The sequence below is a fragment of the Andrena cerasifolii genome, chromosome 1 (assembly GCF_050908995.1).
Source record: "Andrena cerasifolii isolate SP2316 chromosome 1, iyAndCera1_principal, whole genome shotgun sequence".
NCBI lineage: Eukaryota > Metazoa > Arthropoda > Insecta > Hymenoptera > Andrenidae > Andrena > Andrena cerasifolii.
The window spans coordinates 26200283-26219527 of record NC_135118.1 but is presented as its reverse complement, the minus strand read 5'-3'; the positions used below and the strand labels follow the sequence as shown (position 1 = coordinate 26219527).

General features: G+C 36.5%; 4 protein-coding genes across 12 annotated transcripts; 2 read left to right on the top strand and 2 right to left on the bottom strand.

Annotated features, from left to right (window-relative positions):
* Positions 1-928: 928 nt before the first annotated feature.
* Ubc4 (ubiquitin conjugating enzyme 4) lies at positions 929-4842 on the bottom strand. Of its 2 annotated transcripts, none has more exons than XM_076820003.1 (5): positions 4358-4842; positions 2455-2607; positions 2227-2309; positions 1979-2142; positions 929-1916 (listed from the first exon to the last, which is right to left on the bottom strand). In XM_076820003.1, the coding sequence occupies exons 1-5, from the start codon at positions 4418-4420 to the stop codon at positions 1780-1782; spliced, it is 600 nt and encodes a 199-aa protein (XP_076676118.1). In that variant the 5' UTR covers positions 4421-4842; the 3' UTR covers positions 929-1779. The 2 variants fall into 2 exon arrangements, with proteins under 2 accessions (XP_076676118.1, XP_076676129.1); XM_076820014.1 differs by lacking the exon at positions 4358-4842 and adding an exon at positions 2704-2823.
* On the top strand, positions 3756-12046 carry Prps (phosphoribosyl pyrophosphate synthetase). Of its 6 annotated transcripts, XR_013086416.1 has the most exons (8): positions 3758-3889; positions 5374-5581; positions 6292-6475; positions 7473-7544; positions 9939-10162; positions 10225-10558; positions 10652-11884; positions 11934-12046. XR_013086416.1 is itself a non-coding variant. In XM_076819930.1 (7 exons), exons 1-7 carry the CDS (start codon positions 3826-3828, stop codon positions 10742-10744), a joined length of 1131 nt encoding a protein of 376 aa, XP_076676045.1. In that variant the 5' UTR covers positions 3756-3825; the 3' UTR covers positions 10745-12046. The 6 variants fall into 6 exon arrangements, 5 of the variants coding, with proteins under 5 accessions (XP_076676045.1, XP_076676030.1, XP_076676065.1 ...); XM_076819930.1 differs by lacking the exon at positions 7473-7544 and adding an exon at positions 8789-8812 and having other exon boundaries at positions 3756-3889; positions 10652-12046; XM_076819915.1 differs by having other exon boundaries at positions 10652-12046.
* On the bottom strand, positions 11817-17763 carry LOC143373086 (metallophosphoesterase domain-containing protein 1). Of its 3 annotated transcripts, none has more exons than XM_076819991.1 (6): positions 17653-17763; positions 15184-15307; positions 14864-15008; positions 14510-14786; positions 12769-12995; positions 11817-12708 (listed from the first exon to the last, which is right to left on the bottom strand). In XM_076819991.1, exons 2-6 carry the CDS (start codon positions 15304-15306, stop codon positions 12581-12583), a joined length of 900 nt encoding a protein of 299 aa, XP_076676106.1. In that variant the 5' UTR covers position 15307; positions 17653-17763; the 3' UTR covers positions 11817-12580. The 3 variants fall into 3 exon arrangements, with proteins under 3 accessions (XP_076676106.1, XP_076676099.1, XP_076676089.1); XM_076819984.1 differs by lacking the exon at positions 17653-17763 and adding an exon at positions 16773-16789 and having other exon boundaries at positions 15184-15329; XM_076819974.1 differs by lacking the exon at positions 17653-17763 and adding an exon at positions 15549-15567 and having other exon boundaries at positions 15184-15329.
* Mcad (Medium-chain acyl-CoA dehydrogenase) lies at positions 16075-19124 on the top strand. The gene is made up of 10 exons (XM_076819899.1): positions 16075-16366; positions 16818-16896; positions 16999-17166; positions 17281-17381; positions 17684-17764; positions 17841-17971; positions 18045-18153; positions 18222-18362; positions 18425-18700; positions 18786-19124. Exons 1-10 carry the CDS (start codon positions 16352-16354, stop codon positions 18936-18938), a joined length of 1254 nt encoding a protein of 417 aa, XP_076676014.1. The 5' UTR covers positions 16075-16351; the 3' UTR covers positions 18939-19124.
* Positions 19125-19245: the final 121 nt, after the last annotated feature.

Here is a 19245-nt window from a genome sequence, read left to right as displayed (position 1 = left end):
TTGACCTACACGTTAAAAGGCTCACTCCTGTTCTGCGAAGGTGAGAGCGAGATGAAACCAGAGCGAGTCTAAGCGCTCATGACCGTCGCGCACGCAAAGGACGGAGTATCGGACGTCCGAAAGACGAAGCGAGACAAGTTATCAGCGCGGCGTCTGTCTCGTACCGTTCCTCACTCGCTTTCGCCTTCGGCAGGAAAGAAGCGAGAAACGACCGCTCGGAATTGTGCCCCCTCTACGTTATATGCTCACCGCTGGGCGCCGGTACCGGGCCGCAAGCTGCTGGCGAATAAATACTGTATACCTAATTTTTTTTTTAATCAGCGATCGTAAATCAAATGAACCAAATGGCATTTATAATCTATTGACACGCCTTTGACACAGCCTCCATTATAAATTACTAACAGATGTGAATGAAAATTGGAAAGTTCCTACTTTAGCACTGCCAGAGATAATGGCTTAATTACATTAAGTAAGAGATCTAAGTAATATGCATGGGATAACATATGTAATGCTATACAAGTAATTTTTGTTTCAACAAGCCTGAAATGTATTCTACATGTGTTGTTATTTCATTACCGAATTTATAGATAAATTGGTTCTCTCCAAGTTATTTATAAATCAGCACTTCTTTACAAATACATAATGTGATTCCTTGAAATTCATCATGCACGTTCTATGGCGCTTTCTTAAATATTCTTGAAATGGAAGTATTATCATGACTCGCAATATTCTTTTCCAATGCTTATTATCGATATTTAACTTACTATCATTACTGGATAATCAAATTTGTTTCGAAATATTAACGACGCGTAAATGCGATTTGTTGTTTGCATGTGGCATCTCCAGTTTCGAATACAGAAAGTTATGCGTGTATAATAATGTATACATGAATGACAAGGTAAATTATAAAGCATCGAAATACATCCCATCACCGAAAATGTACAAAATTTAAATATTAACAATACAGCGTTTATGTTTAAGATTCTTTTTACAAATACCATTTAACACTAACAAGTTCTTGTCTATTTCGATAATGTACAATCAGATCTAAGTTAAACCTCTTTGTGGCATAAAAGAATGTAGAAGCTAGTAATGAAAGTACAAACTGACAATTATTACCGAATTCATATAAAAGAGCATAGAGCACAGGCATCGATCTACAGAGACAAAAATAGAAAGTGTTTACTAAACATTATGCCGGGTAAAAATGAATTGTACATTTATTCGAGAATTTTAAAAAACAAATATTCGATTAATAAAGTATGGCTACATATAATAGAAGGAAAGGCTAATGAAAAATTTAAAAATATATAATGATTTGTACAAAGATGTTTAATTGATGTTCAACACATAAAACTACTTTTTTTGTTGTTTCTTTAAAAGAAAACTGATAAATGCATTCCTTAATCCTTGTAACAATTAAAAATTTGATCGTTTAAATAACATTATTAAACTTTTAATAAACGTAAGATGAAAAATGAATTTTCCTTTTTATAAAATCCCTTTTTTTAAATGTGGCTATCAAGTTGGACTTAATAGATTTTATTAATTACTGTATCTTCATGCCTATTTTACAAGTTAAATAAATGACTATTATTTAAGGATATTAAATGAATTTCCTGCGAATGTTTTTTTTTGCTACTGAAATATTGTCGTTACAAGTGCTGAATTTGATTATGAAACTGCTATGGTATCAATACTTGGGTGTAGTATTACAGAAGTTTTGTAATGACAAAATGAGCAGTGCTTGTATATGACAGATTAACTATACAGTTATCACTAACTGAAGAGCTGCTCAGTGGCACGTTCCAAATCCCAATTATACGAAGATAGCGCAACCCTTGCATTGTGTTCCTCGATCCCCATATCTGTTAATCGTCTTATTTTGTCATCTAAATCTGGCATCTTCGCTGGCCCTGCAATCGTGTCAACGTTTACGCAACAATGTTACCGATTCGAAAGAAATTCATACACTTACCACCCGCGTACACAAACGCCCAATGCTTAGCAGTTTGACGAAACATTTCTGGATGTTCTTTATATTGTTTGGCCACTACTGCATCTTGCGGGTCATCTGGTTCTGCCGAGGCTAATAGAGCTTGCAACGACAGCAACACCGAACGCAAAGTCATAGCGGCAGCCCTGAAATCCAATATATACGATACATAGTACCTCGGAAGATTCTTATCGCCAACGCGATACAGCTTATATTACGTGGCTACGCACCATTGATCTTTCAATATATCTAAACAAATAGCGCCTGTTACCGAAGATATATTAGGGTGCCATATTTTGGTTATAAATCTCACCTACAAGAAAAGTTAAGTATTCCATGAGAAGTTTAGGTGTTGTAAACAAGAAAACTTGTAATCTAAATCCGCCTTAGTTTTAAGCAGTAGAAAATTGATGCCTCGTTAACATATCATTGATCGTATTGACTTACAAAGTGCTTACTTTAGGAGGATTGAAGGGATATGTCTCGGGGACTTTAATCTCGAGTACAAAATTACCTCCCTCGTACGGCGTGTCCGGCGGACCGGCGATCTCACCTTTTAATTCAGTAAAACTATCATTTACCAATTCAAGCTTGATCGCGTATTTCGCAACCTGCAACCAAAACATTAGAATATTATTGACAGAAGAAAGTATCTTCGTAATACATGTACGTCATAGCTGAAACTTTTCTAAGGAATGTAAACTTACACACATAAATGTGGCTATAAAGGAACAATCTTACATTTTTTATTCATCTACAAACAAATGAATACTGCGACTACAAAAAATCAATAACATAAGAGTACAAGTGTGTAGTTATTTCATTCCGCTTGTATATTGCTTATTAAGGGGTTACGCCATCCTGAGACGCTCAAAACAAGACGAATTTTTTTGTAGTTACTACGAGGTTGAAAATTATTTCCCTACTTCTTATGTGCAGAGCATATATTAGTGCATATATTGTATAAATACTATACAAAAATAATAAAAAATGGTCGAGTTATTTGTTGTCCCGTGAAGATCTTCCTCATGAGCGATGTACCAAATATTTCCAAAACTATTTGCGCGATTGATTTCAAACTTGGTACACATATTCTTAATGGTATTATCTACAATGTAGCATATCATTTTTTTCATGCGATAACCCATTCGTATATAATAAATCTTTTAAGTTTGCTTTGTCAGTTGAAGACGAATAATTTTCTTCACCTTGCTCTCATTTGTCCAACAAATTTTTTGCTCTCAAATCCATGTGCTACATTGTAAGTATTTTATTAACGAACACTAAAATCATCATGTTTTTCATTTCAGATGAATCTGGGTGTTATAATTTGGTACACCACTCACGCGTGTAACGACAGACGAGCTTCGCGGGACAACAAATAACTCGGCCATTTTTTGATATTTCTGTACAGTATTTATATAATATATGCACTAATACATGCTCTACACATAAGAAGAAAACACATAATTTCCAAGCACATACTATCAGTAAAAAAATTTGTCTAGTTTAGTGCTGTTTCCAGCGCCTCAGGGTGGCGCAACCGCTCAACTATTCTGTTTATCGAGCAATACTTAAATTACGAAGCACCTAAATATATCTATCGAGCGAGAACATTACGAATAACACATTATCCCAACTGCGGATGCAAAAGTGTTCTCCAAAATGTGCGCAGAATGTAACCGTTGACCTATCGACGTCAACATCAGATAATAAAATGATACTATAGAAAACCAACGCGATATAAGGATTGTGACATCTCGGCGTAATATGCCTGAATAAACAAGCGAAAAGATTTGTAGGGAAACAGATGTTAGAGTGCGTACAGAATGGATCTCGTGCAGCAGCGTAAAAGCAAATGCGAATGCCACCCTGAAGAATTACAGGAACATGGTATGTATGATTTTAAACGAAGGTTTACTGCGAAGCGATCCCAACAATAGATTCGAATAGAAAGGAAGATTTCTGCTGTGACATGTAATTAGAATTGTCATACAATTGGCTGGACTGCCTATGCAAAGTGGAGGAAACTTGACCGCGGCTATCTCTCGTTTTAATTGAAAATAATTAATACAGAGGTTCGTTTAACCCGATACGCTGCGTGTACTCGGTCGGCGAATTTACGTAACAGATTTAAAAGCAGATGACAGTTAAGAATACTATACAACAGGTGCCTACGCTTTGTTCGCGGTGATTTTATCAGCCAATGAATCGCGGCAGATTTTTGTCACGCCACGCACGAGACTCGCTCGGGGCAATCTCACACGTTCGGGAGATATTGTTAAGCCACTTCGATATGATCGTTTTGGAAAAGGCGAGATCTTAGTACTTATAATCATACGGCAACTATTGTCCACTCACCTCCTCGCTCTTTATAACCTCTTTAAATTCGCGTTTGATCCTCTTTGCCGAGATGTTCGCCATAGCTTCCGAATTGGTGGGACGGTCAGCACACTGTCATCATCATTCAAATAGATTAGCCAAGCTCTCTGAGAGCGTCAACGTGCGCGAACCTTTCAGGTAGTCGCACTCGAATTTCCTCTCTCTTTCTAGTCAGAAAAACGATCGCTCTAACCAGTGCTCTATGCCAAAATCTCCGCTCACGGACACATCCAATTTATCATTCAATCACCGCCGGCGCCACATTGATGGGAAAACTTGACTGTCACCCGCTCTTGTGTTCACCCTTTTGAATTTCGTCTACGTTCACGTCGTTACACGATACGGCGCCAAATTGTAAACAGTCAAGATTAACCTTTAACAGCGATCCCATTAAAACCCACGGTTTACATACATTTCACACGTAGCAAACATTTTGAACCAGCCTGTACACCGCCCACCGAAAATCTACAACAAAACAAGTACGATTGAATGAAAGGTTAATTACACTAGGCATGTTTACCGTATTCATCCAGGACGATCGTGTTTCGAGACGCAACCGAATTCGAATTTCATAATAAATAAATCGAGCCAGCCGAGTTGCGCATCATCACGCAGGATTTAAAATCAGATGAAGTGGATATGGTTCAGGTGTAGATTTTAATACATCGTATAATTTGAAACGGTTATTCCGTTATGAAATTAGCTATTAATACTCTGAAAAGCGTGCGGATAGCTTGCCGCTGTAAACATGGCAAGTGGAACCAATGAACGTTCACCAGAGATTCCTGTAATGTTTGATACGCGACAATATAAACATGTTGACGTTAATCTATTATTTTGTCGAGGCGACAGAAAGTAAAAAAAAAAATGCGCGATAAGAAACACGTTTACGCGGTTATGTCCGATATTTTATAGGCGGAGCATAATACGGTACGTCACGTCCGGCTTCGACAGAGTTCTCTGATTGGACAGTCTCTCTGTCGTTTCTGTTTTAGTGATGCCTGTGTCCCAGCCAGTGCGTGCCAAGAGTTTGTTACGCGCAAACTTAGAAAATTCTCGCGGTCGACTTTTGCAGAGCAGAATGCCAAACATCAAAGTGTTCAGTGGCACGTCGCACCCGGATTTGGCTCAGCGGATCGTCGACAGGCTCGGCATCGACATTGGAAAAGTTGTCACCAAGAAATTCAGCAACCTCGAGACATGGTAATGGTCGCGATCACTGCTCTGACCACGTTATTGTCATTAGATTAAACCGAGGCCCCGACCACGTGTCACCCGAAATCACGTTCACGTTCCATCTTCCTATTATATCGTTTCACGAACGGCCACGGACTTTCGGCATCTTTCCCTTACGGTTTTCGTATTCTCATTAATTTATCAACCCTATCGGCGTGCAAACAACCCTGTCGCGCAAGGCCGGTTTCCCCGAGTTCCACTAAGCCGCGACGTTTAAGTTGAAGGTCAACTGGTACAATTATTAATACACCGTTCTAATGAATTCTAACATTCGCGTGGCTTCGGCGGTATTGCTACACCGTGCTCAAGCATTTTAACATGTGTGCAAATGATAAGAATGTTTTACTGCTGCATTATTTGCCAGTGGTAATTCATTGTTTGCCCTCATTATGTATCATAAATGTTAGAACGAAAATAAACTTAAATCCAATGAAGTAGAAATATGTGAAATATATACTTCTGTTTGTTCTATAATTTCCAAAGTGAGCCGAAGATTTAAAAAACTAATCCGTTTATAAATTAACTTCCATGTATAGGGAAACTAAAATTAGATCTAGAACAAGTATGTGCAAATTCAATTATCAATTATTTCTGTACTTCTCTCTTCGATGCTTCATGGATATTGGATGCCGGGGTAATAATTCAATTATTTACCGTCCCCTTCGACATTGTTACAGCGTGGAAATAGGAGAGTCGGTTCGAGGAGAAGATGTATACATTGTACAAAGCGGAAGTGGAGAAGTAAATGACAATTTAATGGAACTGTTGATCATGATCAACGCGTGTAAAATTGCTTCTGCATCTCGGGTGACAGCAGTAATTCCTTGTTTTCCTTACGCGCGACAAGACAAGAAGGATAAGGTAAGATGCGCGGAGCAGGCAACCACATTTCTATATCTTTTATACGACGAAAGGTATTGATAAAAATTTAACGGAATACTTTCAAGAGATCGATTAAATTGAAATACTTTAAACTACTTTGTGATCTTACAGTTATGTCGCCACTGTATGGTGCCTTAGCACATATATGTATGTACTGTCACCATAAAAAAGATAAATGTTGAAACCTTATGCCACGGAATTTGTATTGGTTTAAATTACTCTTTCATATGTATTAATTGCTCCTTAATCATTTCTATTTACATAAATCAGTATTACATTTGAATCGTGTATAATAGCACTTTATTGTTATGGCAATTTATTTAACTTGTGTGTTATATCTGTTGTTTAATCTCATTATTATTCACTGTAAAGCACCTACACCTAAGTGCAAATATATAGCGCACGTTCCTATATTCGATTGCCCATGTCCTCTGTTCGCCTCCGAAGGAAAATTTGCGTATTGCAAAAGCGTGTCGCGCGTAAGATCGCTATACGAAATGAATAAACTTAAGGAGCTGCGCGAATATAAAGCACTTACGTAACGAGACAACTTACAGAGAACTATGCTTCAGTGATTCTAATATTACAAGCACATAATAGTCATCTCGGCGATGTATTGCATAGATTAACAAGATTAAACTGCTTTGCATATGCAAATAAAATGGATAATTATGTCCGAAGGAAATGGTACAGTTACAGTTTCAACGAAATAGAATACTATGAAAATTTCTGATTCGAATGTTTCTTTTTTTTTTATAATTGGACATATTTCGTGTGTATTTCTATCGTGTGTGTATTTCTTTTTGTAATAATCATTTTGTATATATTCCGCACACTTCATGCAGTAGGTTGCGATTTGACCAGAATGTTTACGCCTTCTCTAAGCACATTTAATGGAAGTATGGATCTTCTAATAAGGGGATCTCGCATCTCGTTGGAGAAGAAGTTCAATTTTTTTTATATGATATCTTCACAGGGTGGTGATGGAGGTGACAACTCAAATTCTAAGAATCAAATTGTCATGAAGTCAAACGAGTGGAAATTCAGGGTAACTTGTCGCGGCCTTTTTTATGCTCTATTTACTGTTTTATAGCTTTGCAACAGACCAATGGAGTAATGTAATTTTTGGAACGCAAACCATGATTTCTCATCATCATCATATGAAATGTGCTTATAATTACCTTGCTTATATCATTGGGCCATTCCAAATAGTAGACTTGTACCGCAGGATATTCATTATATATTAGTTAATACCTTTCTTTATGGAATCATGACTAATGCAAGTTAACGGTAGAATTAAATCAGAAATAAAATTTTATTAAAGTAATATACATCTTCAGTAACATATCGCAGAAGACATACATACATACATACATACATACATACATGCATTATTCCTCGTTATAAAATTATACATACGCTGTAACAATATTCACACGGGTCAGTAAATGTTGTAATGTTGTACACACACAGAACTGAAGGGTATTCGACATACCGCGATAATGAATCAGTCATTGTACAAACTTTATAAGATAACTCTGAAGTATGTTTCAATCTTGCACAGATAAAGAAAGCACATATGTTTTTTAGTACCACACATTCAAGTCACATATAGAATTTGCATGAATTAATCACAGAAAAATATTAATGTCAATTAACGTGTACGTGAGGTATTAATGCAATGCTTCCTCTTTATATTTTACATATCATGGAAAGGTAATCTAAATGGAATAAGTCTTCTTAACATTGCAACACACTCTATTTTCCTTTACGGAGCGATATTGATTTTGAATGCTGGTGAAAAGAATTCATAAAGCAGTAAACAACAAATAAATTACAAGCTAGAGCATTGCGTTCTGCAATAATCTAAGGTTATCAGGAGTCCGATAACCCGTACGAATATTGCAAAACTGATATTACAATTCATCGAGGGGGGGCCTTTCGTGCACTTATATTGTAATGCTTCTATATTACCCTATGTTAACCATGTTAAGGTATTAATAATTATATGACACTACATTTTACTGAATATAAATGTAGTAAGGGAGCATGAACTTGATAAAGATTCAATAAAGCTAGAAGAGTATCATAATTTTGCATTAAAGTTTAAAATAGTCATTGAAAATTTCTACACAATCTAGCATGAAAATTCGGCTGCAAATAAGTTCTGAAACATCTTATACTTTTTAAATGAATTGTATAATGAAGTGTGGGATATAATATTGAAAATAATTGTTGATAAAAGATTTATAATACATGCTTTTAAGTTTCTGAATAGTTGGGTATTTTCAGGATTTTGTGCCTGACCTCTCTACAGTGAGTATAAGAGCAATAAGATTATCGAGTGAAACGTTTGTAACTATAACTTGACGAACAATTCGATTTATAATATCATTTTTTTAGTTCCTTACAAAATTTTCTTTGTAGGACTAACAAAACTTATAATTGTTGCTATATGGCACAATGGTACCCCCATGAATGAATGAATGAATGAACTATTTGGTCAAAGCGTATTGATGATATCTGAATGAGAGGGCAAAATATTAATATAATAGCATTCTACATACATTCTTAATAATCTATATATACGTAATGGGGTACAAACCTGTATGTTAAGTGGGTACTAATTATTACATTGCTAAAATGTTGTTGTCCAAATCTACTAATCTCAAATGCCTATCTTATTAACGACATAGTGCTATGGCAAGCAAGAACTGTGATTGTGTTGTCTTATTAATAATACGTTTATGCCAGTGAATTGCAAGTAAAAAGTTTCGTTAAGACATTAATATTAGTCAGCTTTTGTGAAGTTTATGTTCGTCATGAACAAGTTCATTAAGATAACATAATTGTAATTATTTCTCTGAGCACAATGCATTTATTTTTATTCAGTCAACTCCAGTCTCTAGAAATTATTTTCACGTTAATAATACGTCAATGTGCCATCGTTATAACTTCAATACTTACAGAACATGTTCAGCCGATTGTTCCGTCCGCTCTTCAGTGTCGTTGTATAAAACCGTGGAATTAAAATGCACTGTGTTCTGTTTTCTATTTATAAGTTTGAATTCCGCTTTACTTATACTTTTTGTTGAGTCTAACTGGGGTGCATTTGCAACATATTGTTTTTTTCTTTCTCTTGATTTATATGTACACACGTACGATATATCTGAAACGGATATTCCATTACATAGCCATTGTATTCATATTTTGTCCCCTCTAAAGCATTAATTTCTCAACTTCTCTCCGACGTATCTGTTTTATAGAAAGTATACATTGGAATGTACTCTCCTCTATTTATTAATCTGTAACTTCTGCAAATGATACGAAAACTTTAACCGCAATTTTTTTTTTCAAATTGCAGGATATTTCCAGTTGCAAATGGACTCGAGAGACTCGCATAAATGTATCAATTTGAAAGCCTCAAATATTTGTTTTTCAGAGTCGTGCACCTATATCGGCAAAGTTAGTAGCGAACATGTTGTCAGTGGCGGGAGCTGATCACATAATTACGATGGACCTGCACGCTAGCCAAATCCAAGGCTTCTTCGACATTCCAGTTGACAATCTGTTCGCCGAACCTGCTGTTCTGAAATGGATTAAAGAGAATATTGTTGAATGGCGAAACAGCATCATTGTTTCCCCAGATGCCGGTGGTGCCAAGAGGTAACGCATTCCAACCAGAATCGCTTCGAACGAAGTATATCGAAGAATTTTTTCGTCGACAGGGTGACGTCTATCGCTGATCGGTTGAATGTTGAATTCGCGCTTATACACAAGGAAAGGAAAAAGGCGAACGAGGTTGCCAGTATGGTGCTAGTTGGAGATGTAAAGGACAGAGTTGCAATTCTTGTAGACGACATGGCGGACACTTGTGGTACCATTTGTCATGCAGCGGAAAAGCTTCTAGAAGCTGGCGCGACAAAAGTGTATGCAATTCTAACTCATGGCATATTCAGCGGGCCAGCAATTAGCAGGATTAATAACGCCTGCTTCGAAGCTGTCGTAGTAACGAATACCATTCCTCAAGATGGTCATATGAAGGATTGCCCAAAGATACAGGTGAATAGATAGTGTTAACAAGTCCGATGTAGTTATTAGCGAAATAACGTGAATCCATAGGCAACGTACAATTAACCATTCAACACATTTCAGTGTATCGATGTATCGATGATGTTTGCTGAGGCTGTAAGGAGGACTCACAATGGTGAATCTGTATCGTACCTGTTTTCAAATGTACCGTATTAGATACACACCTTCCTGATAATGTACTCTGTCGAACTCTGTAAGAAGGGCGTAATCTTTTTACATTCGTTTACTGTTATTCTTAGTTTAGTTTAAACTAATTTCCTTGTGGATGAAAACTCGGGGTGAGCATTAGTGTCCTGTCTTCGAGATCAAAACCATACATACCCCCTTTTTTTTTCTTTTTTTTTATAGATATGCGTAGGAAGCGAGACATTAGATAGATCGTAAGCCATTTCGAATAAGAATAAGTTGATAATTGACAAGTAGAGCATACAAGAATCCCAAGAGTGAAATCGTTCCGAGACAATTAAATTTTCGCTAGGCTGATACTTAAGATGCAAAACACATTGCTATTCCGTTTAGAACATAGTTATGGTATCGTTTAATTTAAATGATATTCAGGACGTTAAAAGAGGAAGTGTAGGAGGATAAAAAGAATATTGCGACCTGTTCAGGCATACATTCGTGCAATGTAACAACGCCATTAGAGGCCATATCTCATTTTTACATACAAAATGCAACAGTTTGCAGTATCTATGTAAAATTTTCCACGTGTTAACACAAAGTGTCGGGAAGACTAACTTTTTACGATTCTAATTCTGATGTGGTATTGTATTTTTTAATATTGCCGTATCTACTACATCGTATACAGTAGGAAGATAATGTCACGAGGACATTGTATTATTTTCAACTATCTTTTACTACCGCCACTTTTACGGGAAGGAAAAAATCGGTGTTTATACAAATGTATTTCTATTGCCGAAAATAATTATGCCCTCATTTAACAGAGGAACATGACTTTACAATTTACTCGGTTAGCTTTGGACCAATAGGATATGAGAATGTAAGTCAACACAAATGCAAGTGTTATTTAAGTGCAAACTTTTCTTAATTCGATTGAAAGTGCCACCTGTTAATGAATTGGGTATTGTAATAAATATCTTTAAAAAAGCATGCAATTTAGTTTTTTTTATTCAGGTAATGGAAAAGTTATATACATAATTATGCCAGGTTGCTATCGATACAAAGTTAATTTAAATTTAATCCCGCGGTTATAATCTACTATACTTTGTTTAAGTATCTCGAAATACTTTGGTAGATTGAAAGTTGTAATTCTCGTATGAAACCTAACTGAAGCAAGTGCCTTTGAGTCCAATAATGCCATTAGCATATCAAATGGATATATTAGTTTAATTTCCATCATTAACTATAATATATTGACCTACGATTTTGAATTATGATACTCAAATTTTATTACATTCTATTGGATTGTACCATTAATAAATATTGTTCATTACACGATGTCCTATTTAGCTAAAGGATGTGCAGTGATCAATTGTAAAAGAGTCTCATAAAATGACGCGATATCACAATGAAAATATTTCATACGAATGATAATTTTACTACAATTTTACATATAAATAATTTTTTAAGTAATTATAATGTCTAATACAGTGTTTCCCAACCTTTTCTGAATCGCGATCCCCTTTTATATCCTCTGCCCTTTGTAAATTGGGCAGATTTCACTGGATTACATAATACAATAATTGTATGTTCACGTTTATTGAGAAACATGTATGTGTGAGAAATTCAGCTTGAACACTTTTAATACTTTAAAGTAAATGGTATGATCATCCAAATTCAATTTATTAGGTACATCAGATCTGTAATCTTCATTTCGTTTTGTAGATAAAATACTACCTAGCATAAACGAGCACACGACTTGTAGAAAAATTCATAGAAGTATACTGATAAATAAATTAAACGTCCTATGTCTACGACATCATTTACCCAAAAAATTCGATTCTAAAATTTATTACTATATTCCCTCGCTCTTTATGATTTGCAGTATCCAGGCGGTAGTGTTATATCGAAGACCACTGGTGGATTGCTTGGCAAATAATTTAGATCACACGTCGATGCGTTTATATATATTATTTTCCCATCGGATGAGATTCCGTATCCTGTAACATGGAAATTAGTATGTAGCTTCTTCCCATAAAAGGAACAAATCTTAGACGTACCTTCGTGTATATGACCGAACACATGGTACTTTGGTTTAACTCTATTCTGCACCGTCGACAGCAACTCTACGCACCCAGCTCGTACACCGCTGCAACACAAATCTCCATGGCCGACAGGAGGCGTATGCGTTACGAGTATGTCGGTGTCGGATGGTATCATTTCCCATTTCGAAAGACATGCTTCTCCGCGTGGCACATTAAACGCCCACTTACAGAATTCTGGCTGCCTGTAGCGTGAAGGAAAGTTTCCTCAGAAATATAAATCTTATACCTGAAATAATGTTCTAGAAATGTTTCTCGTAGCACACAGCATATTGTTCGTCACACATATATGCTGCGCTCTCTTAAGATCATAAGTATTATACAGAGATGGGCATTATTTAAATAAAAAATTATTTAAATAACGTATCAAAGAAAAGGGACTTTATTTTTATTAGTCGTCGAATAAAAATAATTTGGGTTATTTTTATTCGAAGCACCTCAAATCACTTTTATTCGACGGCAACGCGTGATTTTTTTTATTCGACGGGAATTCATTTTAAGCTTCGAATGATTTTCTCAGTTTCATTCGTATTTTTATTCGAAAGTTATTCGAAGTTCGAATAACTTTGGGCGAGCCTCGAGAGGCTTTGATCGCAGCCACCGACTTCCCGAGGCGAGGGACATTGTATCCTTCACCCGTATAAATTGCAGCGCGGAATTGCTCGGCGATGTGCCATCGATTATACAGAAACGAAATTTCTTTATTTTTCGTCGTATCAATATGAAAGTGACACCAGTGGATTCTTTGCATTCTCCCGATTAAATTGACAAAAAATTATTTAAATTGGACTACTTTTAACGAAACGGGCTTTCAATCCTGCAAATTAATTTTATACCTAATATCGTAAATTATAGTTCAAATTATGTCAGATTTGGTATCATTTTCGTCGAGAAAACACAAGGAGACGATTGATGTCACTTTTGTGCAGATTCGATGAAGAATCTGATTTCACATTTTTCCGTTCTTAATGGCTAGTGCTATCCATGTCTTTTATGGCCCCGTGGTTCTCGGTTGTCGAGCGCTCGCTTCTGAAGGGTCCCTGGTCTTAACAGGGTCTCACGCATTTCAACTACAATATTGACAATACCGAAGATTCTGGGGCCTAGAATATTAGCTTCGCATTGCGATATTCTTAACCAGAGTTTCAGCTAAGTTAGTCAACTAAGTAGTTACAATTAATGAATTGCGCATGATTTTAATAACGCCTAATTTAATTGCACTTAAAAACTGAATTACTAATTGTAATTAAAAGAATACCTTTGGACGTGCCACATGAAGCCCGCACGCATATGGTTGCGCGCATCTTCGAAAGCATCAGAAAGAATATGTATGTCTTCCGATTGTTGAAAAGCCTTTGGCCTCGGATTACCGGGAAAGACTCGGCTCGGGAAGCCGGCGGCTTCGATCAAAGGCTCTCGAGGCTCGCCCAAAGTTATTCGAACTTCGAATTACTTTCGAATAAAAATACGAATGAAACTGAGAAAATCATTCGAAGCTTAAAATGAATTCCCGTCGAATAAAAAAATCTTGCGTTGCCGTCGAATGAAAAAAAGTGATTTGAGGCGCTTCGAATAAAAATAACCTAAATTATTTTTATTCGACGACTCTCGAATAAAATTCTTTTATTCGAAATCAATTTTTTATTTAAAATAATTTTTTGCCCATCTCTGGTATTATAGATCAAAGTACAGCGCTTACCATGGAGTGCCGTATATTTTTATTCCATGTATCGTGGTTCCGGAATCTTCTAAATAAGTACAATTTGTCAAATAATCTTTAATATTAGTGGTTTGTATCGCCTCTGCCAAAGTGTCTTTAGACATTCCCAATGTGGGTATGTTGTCCAGTATGCTGGTCCCTGTGTGTTTCTGACGATCCCCACTAGTATGCATAGAAAAGGGGTGCGTGAATGTGGGATCGAAGCTAAGCTCATGATTACCGGCGATAACAATTTTATGTTTATGTGGCAAATTACCTAGAACAGAGTTACTTATAACATACGCTAATGGAAGAACAACGGCGAGATGAATATCTTTATTCCGAATTACTCACTGATCCAATTATTGAACTCCATAACTTCCTGTAGACTACCGCACTTTGTAAAATCACCAGCATGAATGAAAACATCTCCCCCGGGTATGTCGAATTTTATGAATGGCGTTAGGGAGTGAGTATCGCTCATACAAACAACACGAAGCTGAAATATAATTAAACATTTGCAGTGAATCAGCCTCCTCTTCTCTCTTATATATATATATACAGATAGTATATACATATACTATGTTATCATAAGATTTGCTATACTGACGCCTGTAGGTTAGACTTAAATAGAAGCATCATACGATAAAACACGAATAACTCGAAGGTTTTACCTTATCATTTGGAGCTTCGGTCGTTGGAAATTTAACATTTATTTTAATAACTTTCTGCTGCTGTGACAATTCATGCCAGGCTGCTGTAGGATTGTCTGTCAATGGATGAATCTCTATGCTCATGCTGAAAAGACGCCGACAGTGGTCTGTCAGTGGTAATTGTTATTGCACAACATCAGTCACGGCCAGTAATTTACTCGAGTCGTGATTATTTTAATAATTTACCCTGTGTAAACACTAAACTTTAATCGAGTAGTTTAGTAAAAGCAATGGTAAATTACTAAGATACTCGGTATTCGTTCAAATTACTCGACGTGTCTGTTGCAGCCTTTACGTTAAATCAATGACATTCCGATTTTTCATACATAAAAACTTTGCAGCTGTAGACCGAGAGCAATTCCAAACTGGGTTACGGATTTATTTTCGTTCCGATTGAAACCGAGACGATTGATTTCTGTTACAAGGGATATTGTTTAATATCGCATAACTTATTAAACATACGCATACGAGATGACGTTAATTAATATCCATTATTTAATGCGTTTTTCTAATATTTCGAAGATATTTAAATCTCGGCGAAAAGCAGTGATCAAAATTTTCGCGCCCAATTCTGTACAGGTTAATACGATCGGTTTTAAACAATACTGATTGACAATAGAATGTAATCTTAACTATTTATTATAATCGGTAGTATTTATCTATTAATTGATTTTGCGATGATCGTGTTTTATATTGCAATGTAGTAAATTATATTTCCTCGCGTAGTTAAAGGATAGGCTCATTTTCAGTTCGCAGATGCAGGGTTGAGTTCGCGAAAAGTCAACTTGAAAATGGCCAATCAGTTGCTAATAGTGTGAAAACACGACGGGTGAGTAACGATAATCTCAAGTGCACGTGCATAACTTTACTTTAATGTTTCGAGTGGTTTGTAGTGTCACGAATGCCAGTCGTACTTTGAACTGCACAAATTTAACCACGTTGATCTTTAACCTTCTGTTTATAGTAATTGACGATTGCTAGTGGGACAGGTTTCTCATTTTTGACCATAACAAGTGTTACATGTAAGCAGCTGTAGAGTTATTTATATACTCAATAGTAACTGAACGGCTGGGGCTGTCACGTTGGAAAAAAAAATCGCTTCGCACAGTAGAAACAGAGGACTGCCGAAATGTTTTCGCGATCGGTAAGTATAAGTGATCAGCAAGTTAATGATACTTAAAATGGCCACAGCAATAAAAATATTAATAAAAAGCGTTTTTCGTGGCTCATTGTGTATTAAAATTTATTTTGTTTGTACATACAGCAACAACAGTAAGGTAAATATGTATATAGTTAAATAACTATATACATATTTACAGTGGCGGATTTAAGAAAAACGGCCCAGATAGCCAACGTTCTGAGGGGCCCATTTTTTCGGGAAAATGAAGAGGTAGTTCACTAAAAATGTTCACAAAAAAAATGTAGTGTTTGGATACCTACCTAATCATAATTTTCTTTCGGAGATGGGGCCCTTGGGGGGCCTTTTGGGCAGGGGCCCAGGCGGCAACTGCTCATCAGCCGCCCTGTTAAATCGGCCACTGCATATTTACCTTACTGTTGTTGCGTTTCGTTCATTGGATATGTGTATCTCTTAGGTATCACAAGGAATGACATACCAAAAGGTCATGCGAGCATTTTCAGCAAAGGCTAAAACTGCGACAGGATGTAATTTTGGTGAGGATAGAATAGAACTACACCGTTTATGTTTCATAGTTCTATAGTTAGTGTATTATACTTTAAAGTGAATCTAAAATATATGCTCGACTTTTATTCCAGAGCTAAGTGATACACAGAAGGAGATGCAAGAACTAGCACGAAAATTTACTAGAGAAGAAATTATTCCGGTAGCTTCTAAATATGATAAAAGTGGAGAATATCCTTGGGACCTAATCAAGAAAGCATGGAACATCGGGCTCCTGAATTTGCACGTACCTCAGGACTGTGGTATGGATTTATATAACTAAACGTCGAAATAGAATATAAGGAAAAAAGTGAAGAATTCATACGTTGTGCATAAGCTTATTCAAATCATAGATATAAAAAGTGTTATCTCTACAGGTGGAATGGAAGTTGGCTGTTTTGATAGCTGCCTAGTTGGAGAAGAGCTAGCGTATGGTTGTACAGGAATTTCGACTGCATTAGAAACAACGGGATTAGCTGTAAGAGTTATTTAACATTTCTATTTGTATAAACTACTAGCTTTATTACTCGGCTTTGCTCGAAATTTAGATTCTGATTTTATAAAAGAAAGAAAGAATTTTTTTTTAGTTTTTTGTGAAAATAATCACATTTATCTGGATTAACCAGGAATAATGTACGGAGGTACATTTCGTGACCTCAGAGTTTACAGTTCGAAAGTTTTTAGGCGACAGACAAACATACGATGCACTTTCTGCTTTATAGTATAAGATTTAACATTTCTATTTGTACTTTCTGTTTTAAACACATACTGCGGTTACAGCAAACACCAGTAATTGTGGCTGGAACGAAGGAGCAGCGCAAGAAGTATCTCGGCAGGTGCATCGAAGAGCCGATAGTAGCTGTAAGATAATCGAATAGCATTTTAATTATAGGCGACAGTAATTTAAATCCCTATTCGCGTAATATAAAAATTGCAGGCATATTGTGTTACCGAACCTGGTGCTGGATCAGATGTAGCAGGTATCAGAACGAAGGCTGAGAAGAAAGGAGACGAATATATTCTTAATGGGACAAAAATGTGGATAACAAACGGTGGTGTTGCTAGCTGGTACAGTTGATGCATTGTTAAGCCTGTGGCATTGATTATATACTCGTTACGTTAAAAACTGAATATCCTTTAGGTACTTTGTGCTAGCAAGATCAAATCCTGATCCAAAAGTGCCGGCTAGTAAAGCGTTTACGGCTTTTATCGTTGACCGTGAAAGCGAGGGCTTAACACCTGGACGCAAAGTAAATATTATCCGAATGTCTAATTACTTTACCTTCCCTTGCGAATGAATTTATTCTGTTGCGCAAAGGAAATGAACATGGGTCAAAGAGCTTCCGATACTCGAATGATAACGTTCGAAGATGTTCGTGTCCCAAAAGAAAATGTGTTGGGCAAGGACGGCGAGGGTTTTAAAATTGCTATGCAAACCTTTGATAAGACTAGATCAACGGTAAGGAAATTAATGAAGGGGAAATTAGAATGTTTAAATATTTCCGTCTATTCTCCTCGTAGGTGGCCGCCGCATCCGTTGGTTTAGCGCAGAGAGCGCTAGACGAAGCTATAAAGTATTCGGTAGAACGCAAGACTTTTAACAAACTAATATCGGAGCATCAGGCTATAGCATTTATGCTCGCAGACATGCAAATCGGCGTTGAGACGGCTAGACTCGCGTGGATGAAATCGGCTTGGGCTACTGATTGCAATATGCCGACAGCAACGTATCTCGCTAGCATTGCAAAATGCTACGGCGGCGATGTGGCTAACAAATGCGCAACGGACGCTGTACAAGTAACTAACAGATTCTCTAATGAAATGTAGTTTTATTTATCAAAGGAATGCTGGTTAACTGCTCGGCGTGTTAAACATTTTACAGATCTTTGGCGGCGCTGGTTTCAATACCGAGTACCCGGTGGAAAAATTGATGCGAGATGCAAAGATCTATCAAATCTACGAAGGCACTGCGCAAATTCAAAGGCTGATTATATCACGTCAAATGCTCAATGAGGTTAAACAAAAGACTACGTAAACGATTATATATATACATACCTATGTGTTCATTATTAATGAATGAATTTATATTTTTATATTATAAGTAGATCTTCGCAGCAAAATGCCAATTATAACAAAAGTGCTAAATGCAGTAATACATATATGTATATTTTTGTAAAACTTTGTACGTTTATTGTTAAATGTTAAAGATTTCTAATTCGTTGACACGGTGGTTTTATTATACAACGTTTCTCTCTATTTAGGCACGCGAAATCCAGTGATACGCGTGAATATGATGATTCTGCGTTTCATATTTCGCGGTATCCGATGTTAGATAGCGCTGC

Coding starts and splice junctions, on each gene's coding strand:
- Prps (XM_076819915.1), top strand. CDS start 3,826: ATGGATCTCGTGCAGCAGCGTAAAAGCAAATGCGAATGCCACCCTGAA. Junction 3,890..5,373: donor TGAAGAATTACAGGAACATG/GTATGTATGATT, acceptor TTTCTGTTTTAG/TGATGCCTGTGTCCCAGCCA. Junction 5,582..6,291: donor TTCAGCAACCTCGAGACATG/GTAATGGTCGCG, acceptor ACATTGTTACAG/CGTGGAAATAGGAGAGTCGG.
- Ubc4 (XM_076820003.1), bottom strand. CDS start 4,420: ATGGCGAACATCTCGGCAAAGAGGATCAAACGCGAATTTAAAGAGGTT. Junction 2,143..2,226: donor GATATATTGAAAGATCAATG/GTGCGTAGCCAC, acceptor ATTGGATTTCAG/GGCTGCCGCTATGACTTTGC. Junction 1,917..1,978: donor GGCGTTTGTGTACGCGGGTG/GTAAGTGTATGA, acceptor ACACGATTGCAG/GGCCAGCGAAGATGCCAGAT.
- LOC143373086 (XM_076819991.1), bottom strand. CDS start 15,306: ATGAGCATAGAGATTCATCCATTGACAGACAATCCTACAGCAGCCTGG. Junction 15,009..15,183: donor CCGAAGCTCCAAATGATAAG/GTAAAACCTTCG, acceptor ATTATATTTCAG/CTTCGTGTTGTTTGTATGAG. Junction 12,996..14,509: donor AAAATATACGGCACTCCATG/GTAAGCGCTGTA, acceptor TTCACGCTACAG/GCAGCCAGAATTCTGTAAGT.
- Mcad (XM_076819899.1), top strand. Junction 17,765..17,840: donor TCGAAGAGCCGATAGTAGCT/GTAAGATAATCG, acceptor TAAAAATTGCAG/GCATATTGTGTTACCGAACC. Junction 18,154..18,221: donor GCTTAACACCTGGACGCAAA/GTAAATATTATC, acceptor TGTTGCGCAAAG/GAAATGAACATGGGTCAAAG.